The sequence below is a fragment of the Siphateles boraxobius genome, unplaced genomic scaffold (genome assembly GCF_051911475.1).
Source record: "Siphateles boraxobius isolate OS27281-9 unplaced genomic scaffold, OSU_SipBor_1 18, whole genome shotgun sequence".
Lineage (NCBI taxonomy): Eukaryota > Metazoa > Chordata > Actinopteri > Cypriniformes > Leuciscidae > Siphateles > Siphateles boraxobius.
Genome location: NW_027508788.1, coordinates 9073891 through 9087499, shown reverse-complemented (window position 1 = coordinate 9087499; position 13609 = coordinate 9073891). Strand labels below are relative to the sequence as shown.

The 13609-nt window shown below is 38.2% G+C and overlaps 1 protein-coding gene across 1 annotated transcript in view; it reads right to left on the bottom strand.

Annotated features, from left to right (window-relative positions):
* The window catches only part of pcxa (pyruvate carboxylase a), a 127627-nt gene that overhangs the window by 80313 nt on the left and 33705 nt on the right, over positions 1 to 13609 (bottom strand). The window contains exon 9 of the mRNA XM_077233301.1: positions 3838 to 4000. Coding sequence (XP_077089416.1) covers positions 3838 to 4000 — 163 coding nt within the window. The remainder of the gene's footprint in view (positions 1 to 3837; positions 4001 to 13609) is intronic.

Below are 13609 nucleotides of genomic sequence, written 5' to 3'. Positions count from 1 at the left end.
TTTTTAGCTCTGGAATAGACAATGATATTTTAACTTCACCCAAGTTCTCTACATCTCCCACCCCTCTCCCTTCATCTCTCCATCAGTATGGATCCGCATCCCTCTTAAGTGGAAACATTCTTCCAACATCACAGGATGTCCACGTCAGTCTTTGAAGCTGAGAGCCAAACACTTTTCTAAAGGTAATGGAAGAGCATGCTTATCTGAGTAATCCAGCTCTCTTTTGATACAGCCAAGACCCTGTGGCGGGATGGAAGACCAAAGATTTTGCCCAGACACGGCACATCCGAAGATGCATCTGGACAGTACGGGGTTGTCGAACCAATGAGCTGGCAGAGTGTGGGTATAACTGGATGATTATAGCGTGTGGTTAGTATATAGACACATCTAGCCTGCAAGATCTTGATCAGAGACCCTCAGAGACCTCGGTTAACCTTGCAGCTCAAAACCAGATAACTGCCCTGACTGCATCGACAGCATGTGTTGTGCCTGTGAGATGTTTAGACAGATGTGAGGCTAGCGGCTCAACAGTGACTGGGCACAGAAAGCTGATATCAATATTTGTTCAATTATACATTCACAAGCAAATCATTTCCATACAGCCTCAAAAGGTAAAAGTTTCTGTCCGCAGCATCTCAGCCAATTTCACAACTCTGCAGCTGTGTTTTTCTGAAGTGTCTTCTTGCGTGTGGTGATATCGCAGAGTCACCTAACGTTACAAACTTTTTTTAATCTCAACAGAGAACTTGTTATTAGTGTAAATTATTCTTTGATTAGAGCTTTTATGTATTGTTTATCTACATACATGTTTATCTACAGTCGTGCTAAACCTGGTTCTGTGTTTGATTTGGCTACTGTAGTGAAGCCAATGTTTAGTGTTCGTATTGGGTTAATAGTTCTGTCGACAGATATTTTGGCTACAATCGTTCTAAAAATACAAAAGTAACGGTGCCATACAGTCAGTAACGATCACTATAGATCCGCAGTCTTTACTCAAAAAAATCCCTTTGAGGACTGTAACGTTAGTATAATTTGTTAGAACGATTATATGAAATTCTTGTTTATGAAGCTTATTTTTTGTAATAGACTATAATAATTAGTACAATTAAATAACAGCGTAAAGTAACGAGACAACAACAACAAAAAACAAACCTTTCTGAAACGTCGTTTAACAGCCGTTCTTGAACAGGTTCTGCTCGATCATCTTCACTAACATTCTCTGGGTCCGACTGGTTTTATTGATGCCATTGTTTATAATACACCGAAGCACAAACTACCGGTAAAGGTTCGGGGCGTGACATTTCCGGAAAACGTGCACTAGGCGATAGCGAATCATAACACACTGGTCCAGCTAACCAATCTGAGCCCATTGCGTATTTTTGAGGGACTGGCTTCATAGAACCCGGAAACCATCAGACCGTTTTTACAAGGAGGGACAGAGCAGTGTAGCATAAAGGTAAAATATATGAAAAATAATGCAATATTTTAAAAACGAAGCATGAACACGTTACAGTGCACCCCACAAACACAATCAAGCCTTTGAAAAAATGTGTTTTACCATCCCTTTGAAAAAATGTGTTTTACCATCCCTTTAAACCACAACTGTGACTATCAACAGATGCAATATCGTTGATGGAAAAAAGACGAGACTGAAATGTTTAAAGGAGAAAAAAAAACTTAAACTTAAAGAAAACAAAAACGACTGTAGGGTCTGGACCAATCAGACACACACTAATTATTCATATTCACTATATTTAATGAATATAAAGGTCTATGAAACTCTCCCCCAAAACTAACCTCACAAATGAAGTTACTTTGTCAGCCTCGTGTACTATTAGGTATAACAACATGGTATGTTTGATTGGGGTGTATGTGGTTGAACAACCACCCAACGGTCAATATAACCTCACCTGTATCATGCTTCCTAGCAAATTAATCCTCATTTAATGACACACACTTTGATGTACATGACCTTCTCTTAGAATGCAATGTGAATTTGTTATGTCTATTTGAGCTTGAATGAACAGTCTAAGCATGCTGGGGACAAAGACCATAAATCAACTAAGAGCCGCTTCCCCTCTCGGACATGTCACCTTACTCATAGGTCCATTCAAACCTTAGGGGTTGGTTCTTTTCTCAGGGTATATCAGAGGCAGGCAACAGTGACCGCCCTCTCTTAGTTTTTTCATCCAGCCGCAACACTGTTCTGGTGTTACTGGGGAACCCCCTTCCCCCTCCACGGGGGCCCCAGGGCCCAGCAGGCCTCGATTCCAACCAGATCCGGCCTCATGGAAAAGAGAGAAGACTCTCTCACAAAGAACCAAGGACAATCTCAGGAGTTTTGGAACAAAGACTCCAACCAACAAAGACTCCAACCAACAACGACTCCAATCACCCATCCTTCCGACTTCCTCACTTCTCCTGGGTGCTCGGTGTGGCCTCAACAGAGTCCCAGGCCTTCACCAAACCATGAGTTCCTGGAGAAAGAGAACGCTCAACCAACTTCCACTTGACACTGCCGGAACCATCAACGACTCCAATTTTCAACAACTTCAAGAATTGTTCCCATTACAAATGCAAGTATTCAATTCAATGAAATGTGAAAATGAAATTCTGATGGTTCTTCTCATAGACCCTCTTCCGGTTTCCAATTTCATCCTATCACTAACCTATTTATGTATTCATGTGTGTATGTTGTTTAGTTTATTTATATTCATATAAATATCTATATTTAGTTAATAAAACTTGTACATAATATGTATTTGGTTCTGTTTTGTTTGCAATACAAGTCACTTTACGATCACGGTTTTTGCTACTGGCTCAAAGTACTGTACAGGCGAAGAAATAATTATTCTTCGGTGGCCATGGAAGATACCCTTTATTAGAATAAATTAATAATCAAAAGAGTTCGTTGGAAGAACTGATTAATTGATTGTAATATTAATTCAGCCACATCAAGTTAATCCACTTAACTGACCCAAATATTTATAATTAATAATAACAAGATATTATTGATTATTAATATTTCCAAAAAGCTGAGTTCCTTACACGACTGTTTTTGTCGAATAAAGGAGGAGACAAGGAGGAGAAGTGCTACTGCTAAAGAGTGCAATGTCAATACAGCCTGTTACCTTGATTCAAATTTCTCATAAGCTTAAGTGAATTGGCCTAGAGAGAAAAATAATAAGTGAAATATTTTGTCTGAAGACTACATATAAAATAGCTACCAAAAGTTTGACTAAAAGTAATGACTAAATGTTGACAAAAAATGCAAAGACTTTGTAAACTAAAACTATGAAAGACAAAAATGACACAAAAAAAAAGACTATTTGTGTGCTGCTGAGAGAGAGAGCGAGAGAGAGAGAGAGAGAGAGAGAGAGTAGTTATTACCCTGTGTGTGTAATAAGCAGAGTGTATGCGCGTTGTGCACCTGCCTATAGGCACATATTACTAATGCGCCCTTTAAATAACAAAAAAATACTGCGCCATTGACTTTAGACCAGGTTTTTGTTGGTCAATGGCGCAGTCTATTTCAGATGCCTCAAAATAGCAACGCGCCAACGATGCGCCTGAACACTCCTCGTTTTCAGACCAGAATGCCTATAGGCGTATTGGACGTGTTTGTAGTAGTCAGTGTTCAATGAGCAATGAGCATGCTTACTGAATCATAAAATGTGACCACGTCACATTTTGGTACTGTATTACATTTGGGATAGGGCAAAGATCTTGTTCCTGTTCTGGTATTCACCAAAAAAACATGTAAACATGTAACATGTAAAACATTGCTGAGGGGAGATGTTCGAGCGCTCAGCTGTTGAATGTAGGATGCTAACCTACCTCCAGTCTTCCCGTGTCAGGCTGGAAGCCACGTGCTGGGTCCTCTGTGGTCACACGGCACTGGATGGCATAGCCATTGATCCGTATCTTGTCCTGTTTCAGGCCCAGCTCGTGCAGACTGCGACCTTCACACACTCTCAACTGAGCGTGTACCAGATCCACACTGGATGAAAGGGAGAGAGAAACCGAGACAGTGGTTATATTGCATTTGCTGAACAACAAAAACACACCCTGCCACAGGCCCCATAGCCACAACGATCACATCCAACACTGACACACTATCACACCAGAAAAGTGCACGTTATCAGGCCAGACCTGTTCAACGATCTGGAATCACAACAGATTCACTCAAACCATTCTCAGTTGCTTGACATTCCAGCAGGTGCAACACGGCGAGACAATATTCACACTGTTGAGGCGAGAACGTGCGAGATGCCTGCTTGCTCCAATAACTTCTATTAGACAGGCTTGACAACTAGCAATCCCTTTCACAACACTGCACTCGCTTGACAAGGAGTGGGATGAGTGGATTGTAGAAGGAAACAAGCGAGTCACTCAACGACATACAAACAGGAAATGCCTGCTAGATTCAGGGCTAACAGATAGCGCCTGATCCACTCCGGCCTCAATAACTTCACAATTAAATCACTCCCTCAGCTCAATTGAATGAACCAGGCTTTTTCAGGGCTGATTGGCAATATTTGGCTGATTCTGCCATCTTATTGGATAAGTGCTTTCCCCAGTGTAAAGTTGGATTTATTAAGAGGCATATAAATCACAGTGATATATTTACTCACCCTAGATTCACTGAACTCATTCCTCATGTCCCACAATTCCTTATATATCGGGTCAATTTTCTTCTTACAGGCGCAAAGAGAACGGCTGAACCAGGGTTGACTAATTTGGGAAAAGATGCATTTATGGCGAATGGAAACTTGTCAGTTGCGAACTCGCAGCCTTTTGTTTGGAAACAATGTCGACAAGTAATGGTAACGCTACAAGGTATTTATTACTAATGCTTTCTTTCACCATATCAGAAGGAAAAAAATGTATTCAAACAGCTTCAAGGCTAAAACTTCATGATCATCCTTCATTTATGATGAATGAATAATCAAATTCCAAAGTGCTAGTGTGTGTGCGCAAGACAAAAACTGTGAACACCCAGTGGGTCACGAAATATTTTAACCAATAAAAGAAGAGCAAGTATTTGCTTTCATGTTGTGCATCATTAATTTATGATACAAAGTGTCTGCCTTTTTTAAAATCTCTAGCACAGAGGCATTTTGAAAATGTACGATTTCTCGAAGGCCAACATATATAAATCGCACAGCATGCTTTTGATTACACTACGGCAATATATTTATATGCACAAACACACATGGTGGTGGCAAAGGAAATATGTTTGCACAGCTCTCAACATTATCTGGCTAGGCCTCATTAATTTTTTAACAATGGTACAAACAGGCTCTGAATATTGTACGCATATGTCTTTATGACACTGGCGTCTAATGATAACATCTCTCACATGAACTAGTAATTATTTCAGCTTGCAGCTGTTATGACCAAATGAAACATCAAAATCAGCTTAATGGATTATCCCTATTATTTTCTTTGTGTAAATACTTCAGCAGATCAATGTGCAATAGTTAAAATGACATTTATCAGAGGATACATTTGGGGTCTGAGTGGCAAACAGTGAGGTTGCAAGTTGAATCCAAACTAGGTGAAAACATTCGGCTTTTTCATGGACCCTGATCAACACACTTAACCCACAAATACGGTAATACTGAACTGACAGGGTAAATCACTGTGGATAAGCTAAAATGGTTCCAACATTTAAAGTGTTAGTGCAAATATAGCGTTACTAAGAAAAGCTTTTAATGTTAGTTAATCTTTCAGAAAACCACTGAACAAATCTAAAAGGGATTCTTGATCACGTATTTTTGGATTCAGGAGTATTCAATTATGTATTATATGCAACCACTGCCTGTCACACAATGTCAACAAAATCTAAAATCAAATATTTATTATAAACTCGAGAAATCTAGCACTGAATTTATATTAAGAATGAATTGAGAATACAGAATGGGATTCATCTGATGTTTTTGACAAAGATACAGTATACAGCTTTGAAACCTTTTAAAATTAATCTCTTTGTTCGGTCTTTCTTTTAAAGACACACACACACTTAAGCAAATCAGACGTCAACAGTAACACTCGAGTGGATTCAGTAAATGATTCGAAAGAATCAGTGATCGAACATTCAAACAGAAAGATTTGAAGTCAGCAATGATGTCATGGTGACTTTAAGCAGATAACTTAAGTTAATCAGTTTATAAAAGTTGTCTATTCACTATGTTGTCTAAAGACCCTGTGTATGATCAGAGTAGTATAATCCATTTAGTAGTTTGGCTTTTCCGTGCTGGACAGGAAGAGTAATCTGCAGCAGTGAAAACAGATTCTGGGATTCAATGTACTCATAAAAACACAGCTATAAGGGGCCGCTGACCCAGTCTCAAGGGCACAATGTTCACTTCAACGCTCCCTTACTGCTCTTGCTCAAGCTTCTCCTGATTATATGCTATCCCCTAGCAATCCAAGTCCGAAAAGCTACAATCACTTCCATAATAATGTGAAACAATAACTTAAAAGGATTACAGCAAAATTATATGAAAAAGCTTTGAAACCACAAACAACGTCTACCAAACTCCCCAAAATACACAATATCGTTATTAAGAAAGCAGTACGTTTCAACATCTCCCATAGATTTAGAAGAGAATTTCATATTTGTTTAAAAGCATCTGAATGAGATGAGAATTCACTAATAATGGCATTTTTAGCAATGACTCCTCTATCGCTCTTATTTCCCTGGCATGCCTTAAAATCCCAGGCAACAGTGCATTATGTGGGATAATACAACAGACTGTGGCTGATAAATGAACCATTTCTTAAAAAAAAACACACCTGAAGCACACGCACAGAAAGCCGCATCTCTCAGCATGCGATCGCGGATTCAAATCCATTTCACGTGTTACTGCGCTTGAATGGTCGAATACACACACAATTATGTCCCATCGAGTGAAGTATTCATGTAAAAACAGTCGGTTATGTCTCAATTGAAAGTAAACAGTTGGGTGTAAACCAGATGTGTATCAGTATAACAGATCCGTGAATCCATTCACAATTAAAAGTGACAGCAGTCTAAAATACCTACCCGCTGCTCCGTGTCATTAATGTGAATCAAACAGAAGAGAAAATAACTTACTGCTCTTGACTGAATAACTTTTGTAGCTTTAATAAGAATACATTTTAATTTAATTCATACAGAGATTTTATTTTTACATTTGATTATTTAATTTCTGTACTATTTCTATCTACATGTTAAATTAACCTATTGTACCTAAACCTTAATTTAGTTATATTGTATTTGCCTTTTGTTTGTAATTTGCTTCTTTGTAATTATTTTTAACAAAATTAAAATAAAAATAACTATATTGTGATATATATTGCCATGGTTTAGTTTTTTTTATTGATTTCCCCAATATAAATCACATTTACCAATCCCCCAACCCTCACCAACAAATCCCTAGAGTAGTGTCCATGCTGTCCATTAATTCAGCATACATATATACATGCCTACATACACCAACCTTTAACCAAATATAAAAACAGATATGTACAAAAAATACAGCCAATAATAGGTCATTATTTTAAATGATCAACAAAGTCAATGAAAGGGCGCCACATCTCTAATCCATTGAGTATGAGCAGATGGGATGGGATCTCTCCACTTTAATAGTATCGCTCTATGTGCTAACAAGGAAGAGAAGGCAAGGACTTTACACACTGATGCTGACAGCCATGACTGCTCTGAAGTGACTACAAATAATGCCACCAGAGTTTCTGGCTCTTATCTGTGCTGAAGAACCGCCGAAAGGGTGTGAAATATCGATCGCCAGTAACTCTCTAATTTGGGGCGTGTCCAGAACATGTGAAATAATGATCCCTCAGCACACTGACATCTATTGCACATGGGGCTAGTTCCATGAAACATTTGAGCTATTTTAACTTTGGATATATGAGCTCTGTGTACTACTTTGAACTGTATAAGTGAATGCCGAGCACACATTGACGATGAGTGGACCCATTTAAGAACGCAGTTACATGTGTCTTTCAGAGAGTGATCTGTCAAGGTCTTCCTCCCAAGCTCTCTTAATGTTATCTAGAGAGGAAGATTGGTCATTACATTGTAAATAATAGAAATTGAGCCCTTAGCTGATATGTGACACTGGACCACAAAACCAGTCACATGGGTACATTTTTTAAAATTGAGATTTATACATTAATGCAAAGCTTATTAAAGCTTTCAGATGATGTATGGCTTGTTAGGATAGGACAATATTTGCCCGAGATAAAACTATTTGAAAATCTGGATTCTGAGGGTGCAAAAAAAAAAAAAAAATTTCAAAACATTGAGAATCGCCTTTAAAAAGTTTTCCATTTATGTTCGCGATTGTGCTGCATTCACTCACAAAAATAAATGTTTTATATATTAACGGTAGGAAATTTACAAAATATCTTCATGGAACATGATCTTTACTTAATATCCTAATGATTTTGGCATTAAAGAAAATTCGATAATTTTGACCCATATAATGTATTGTTGGCTATTGACACAAATATACCCGTGAGACTTGTGACTGGTTTTGTGATCCAGGGTCACATAAGTTACATGAAAGGAAACTATCCAAAGGATTTTCAGGAGGATATTTTTATAGTGAAATAAAATCTCTCATATTGTGAAACAATTTGGTCATATCGCCCTTCCCTAGTTGAGGCACTAGGAATGTCTCTCTCATACGCGTCAATGTGTGCAACTTCATAATGCTACAATAAGCTTAAATGGATAGTTCACCCAAAAATGAAAATTCTGTCATCATTTACTCACCCTCAAGTTGTTCCAAACCTGTGTGAATTTCTTTCTTCTGCTAAAGAGTCTAAAGACAGAAGATATTTTGAAGAATGTGGGCAACCAAACAGTTGACGGTAGCCATTGACTGCCATAGTATTAAAAAATACTATGGCAGTAAATGGCTACTGTCAACTGTTTGGTTAAGAAAACAATGACAATTTAAATTTTGGGGTGAACTATCCATTTAATGTGATTTACACAAGTTGGACACGTATAAGCTGGATCTATATTTTTTTTTCCTCAGTTTTATTCCTTTTCCTCAGTGATATTGCCCAGTTTGGACCATGATTGTTTGTTAGGTCTGTTGTTCGAGGATCCAGGATGTTGACTCAGAAACAAGTACCACGTGAATAAATCACAGTGCTTTTCAATAACTTCTTAAAAGGTAAAACGCACATTTACACGCAAAGAAAAACCCACCACCACCACAACAACATACTTGCTACCCCTAAACTGCCATTGTGTACCCTTTACTTCTCCAGATGCCAGGGCATTTCAGCAGCCAACAGTCAGACAGATGAGAAAGAGTGAGCGAGTGCAGAAGAGAGACACAAACAATGAAGACTGGGAGCATTAGACAGAGGAAACAAGAGAGCAGAGAGAAAAAGGAGGACAGCAGAACAGAGCCGACTGCAGCAAACAGCAAGGGAATGGTGATGGGAGCTGCTCAGTGACGAGGTGGGGGAGCCATGTTAATATATTCAGGCTGATTCTTTATTCCATTTTAATTGCCAAAGCCAAGCCGCAGCATATGCAGAAATGATGTGGGAGTGGAGTAATCCCAGTCAGTAATGCAACACAGACTGAGCCCCTGAGTGACACTGTGCTGTTGTGTGATTGAGAGTGTGTGTGTGTGTGTGTGTGTGTGTGTGTGTGTGTGTGTGTGTGTGTGTGTGTGTGTGTGTGTGTGTGTGTGTGTGTGTGAGAGTGTGTTTGAGTGTGTGTGTGTGTGTGTGTGTGTGTGTGTGTGTGTGTGTGTGATTGAGAGTGTGTTTGAGTGTGTGTGTGTGTGTGTGTGTGTGTGTGTGTGTGTGTGTGTGTGTGTGTGTGTGTGTGTGTGTGTGTGTGTTTGAGAGTGTGTGTGTGTGTGTGTGTGTGTGTGTGTTTCTCCCACAAGGTTTAAAATCTACCAATGCTGCTGAATAGGATCATACCAGAGTTTAAATAAATCAATAGAATGACAACAATTGTGTATGAAAGCCAAGAATACTTCAATACCAAGAATACAAAGAGTCATAAGTTGAGGCAATATACCCTCATCAAGATCTCCTTTTAATTTGTATTGAGCCATAGTTAAGTTTGTTTGTCTACATATACACAATTTATTTTTATTGTAAAATAACATGTTGATTGAACACATTATTGATAGTTTCAATTCTTCACTCCCTAACCCTATATAAAAGTGCAGGGATAGAAAAATGCAAAAAATCAGTAAAATAAAAAAACGAAAATAAATTAAAATAAACATTACACAATTTTATTTTAAATAATACGTATTCAAGGTTACATATGATAGTTACTATGTTGTATGTTACACATTTACTATATGCATTTTATATTTAAAATGTATACAAATCATTTATATAATTTAAAATGTTAATAATAACTATATTCATATCAATATAAATATAAATTAAAATGTAGATATATTAAATACCCATGCATACAGAAGATAGCTAAACAGACAGACAAACAGAACATTAGACAGATAGCCAGACAAACAGAAAACAACATTAGACAAGACAGAACATCCGACAGACAGAACATTAGATAGACAGACAGAACATTAGACAAAAAGAAAGACAGCCCGACAGACAGAACTCTAGGCAGACTGAACATCAGGCAGAACGCTAGACAAAAAGCTTATTTGTCTGCAGGGGAATAACATCAGAAGAGTGCATGTGCAGCTTTGTAGGAACACGGTCCCTCACCATCTTATCTCTGGTCATAAGTGTGTGCAGGTGTCGGGTCCAACCATCCTGTTTACACAGCATCATTACACACCACTGATGACAAAGTGCTTGAGCCGATCAGCATACGGTTACATGCAGCTAAGGTAATGCACACAAACACACCTGGAGAGGGATGCTGGCACGGATCAAGTCTCTGTCATCACATAGAGGGCCTCTCAAGGGACCCTTAGGAACCATTGGGTTCTTTTTTATCTGGTCCATTCAGAGCCAAATCAGAAAGGACAGAAGCTTTAGACATCAATACCACAACAAATCCAAACAACTAAAATCACATTGACAGTAAACCGCACTCCATTATCGGATGCAACACTATAAGTAAAAGGTCATAAGACCAAACCCACAAAGGGATGAAATCCCTCCAGGAGAGAGCAACGGGATGGTGTGGGTAGTCCACATTCAGCTTAAATAACTCCACGTCAATCAGTTTCTTTCCTCCTTCGCCATTAACCTCAAATTCATATTTGACCTTTAATTACCAAGGCTTCTCTCCAGCTAACTTCCACCCTTAAAACTTTTGGCATCTCGCACGTCCCATAATGATCTATACCATTAGTTGCTTGTCCAACAAAAAAAAATGAATCGATAAGCTTGCAGAAAACACCCCACAAAAACGCGCTAAAATCACGGCCCGTTCCCCTGCTGGGTGAGAAAGTTCATCCGCCTCATTCATCTTGTTTTTCTCTCGCCGTGTCTTTCTCTCACTCTCTCCTGCACCTCCATCCCTCCGTCTTTCCAAGCCCCCTAATGCCCTTGTCCAATCTCTTTCTTGCAAAAATGGACCAATACAAATGAGCAGCTGCAATTTAGCAACAACCCAAAGTAATTAGAAACCCATTACCAGGGTCACCCAGAGACAGCGCACCCACACACACACAAACACAGAACACACACTCTCTCTCTCACACACACACACACAGAGCAAACAAACATGAATGCAGAATGAGCATGAAGTCACGGCATAACTGCACAGCTGTGAGTGAAGAACTGAAGCACTCCATCGACTGTTTGCCATGCACTTGCAGACTTCTGCATAATCTGGGAGAAATGGGGAGAGTAGTCTTGCGTAGCCAGAATTTTGAGTATCAGCATAAAGTCTGGACCACACTGAAGCTTGTTCTGGTCAAAAGGTCATGCTTTGGCTGGTTAGCATGATCCTGTTAGCCTACTAAATGCTGATTTAAATGTACATTTATCATTTGAATATAATAAAGACATTGTATATTTAATTGTAAAGAAAACTAAATGAAAATTCCTAATATAAAAGATAAAAACCTCAACATAATTGGTTTGTCAAGACAACCTTTTCGAAAAGACAATTAGTACACAATCAAAAATGAATGCATTTAGCTCAGGTGTATCTTATACTAACACATTTTATTGTACTACAGTAAATGTTGTACCAGTGCCAGATTTTCTCCAGGTGTGACTAATTTTTCCCTGTCTGCTGCCTTTCATGTCACAGGATAATTGCTAATTAAGGGAGCCAATTTTGTGTGCAATATGCATCAAACAGGACTGTAAACAAGCCACCACTGACAGAAACAATTTAGGACTAAACTGTATTTTACCACCAACTCTCGCTGTGGTCGGCCATCTTATCATTACGGTCCTAAGACTTTCTGACCAGAAGGAATGACAGAAAGATGGAGGGGATATCAAATTATGAAAACATGATGGGTAATTATGGGCAGCTGGCCTATTTTATTACCTTGCCAGTGGCATGGAGCGACAGAGTGACAGAGGGTAATTGATCTTAATTACTGTGCGCAAATGAAGGTCATATCACCGACACAGAGAATGAGACTGGGAGACAAAGGAAAGACCAGCCGCATACAAATACACAGCTGCATATGATGGTCTCAGGATCAACAACACACACACACACACACCAGTGGTTAAAGAGAGAGTAATTGGCAGGAAGGGTCAGGAGGAACGAGGCTTTTGTTACTGGAGTCTGAAATGGCTTGTCAGAAGAAGAAGAAAAAAAATTCCCACTCTTTCGTCTTGCTTTAAAGGTCTTCTCACACAAAGGAAACAAACCGAAAAAAGCACTATTATCATTCACATGCTTTAATAAACCCATCTAGCAATAGAGAGCTTTAAAAGAAAAATACAAGCCATATGATAATGCAAATTTCAGTCACCTTAATGGAGGGATATAGCGACAGCAGGACTACTCTTGGTAAAATAAATAAATAAATGGTACATCTGCTGTAATGGAATGGTATATTATAAATGCAAAAGTATTATTTTTTTATTATATTTTAAAAATTCAGCTTTGGTAAGAATTTTTTTTTTTTACACTACAACTCAGTGTATAATAATCTCACACCAATTTTGGTAATTACTTTTTACAGTGTTTTTTATGCACAGATTATTTTATTTGTATTATATATATCATTATTTTTGTTTTTCGCAGTTGCCTTTTCACATCAAATCACATTGGTATAGTCAGCACAATTTATCTTTATGAACCCTTTATGAACCCCCTGACACAATGTCTAAAATATTTCAAATGACCACAATTTTTTTTATTTATGTGCCAAAAGAATTATTTTACATTGTAAAATTATTATTAGAATTATAATCCAATTTAATTTTCTTAGCTTTTAGTATGAATATGTTAGCCTTTAGATTATACATAAACTGGTGTGTTCCAAAAATAATGACAAAATTCACATTTTGGAGAAATAAACATTCAAAACTTAGTCTCGCACTTCTGCTAAAATGGATCACGGATTTTTATGACATCACCGCAGGCTTCAGCTTCTCATCACATCTTCTGTCCAATCAAAAGCTCTCTAAATCTAACGTATCATCAGATTCA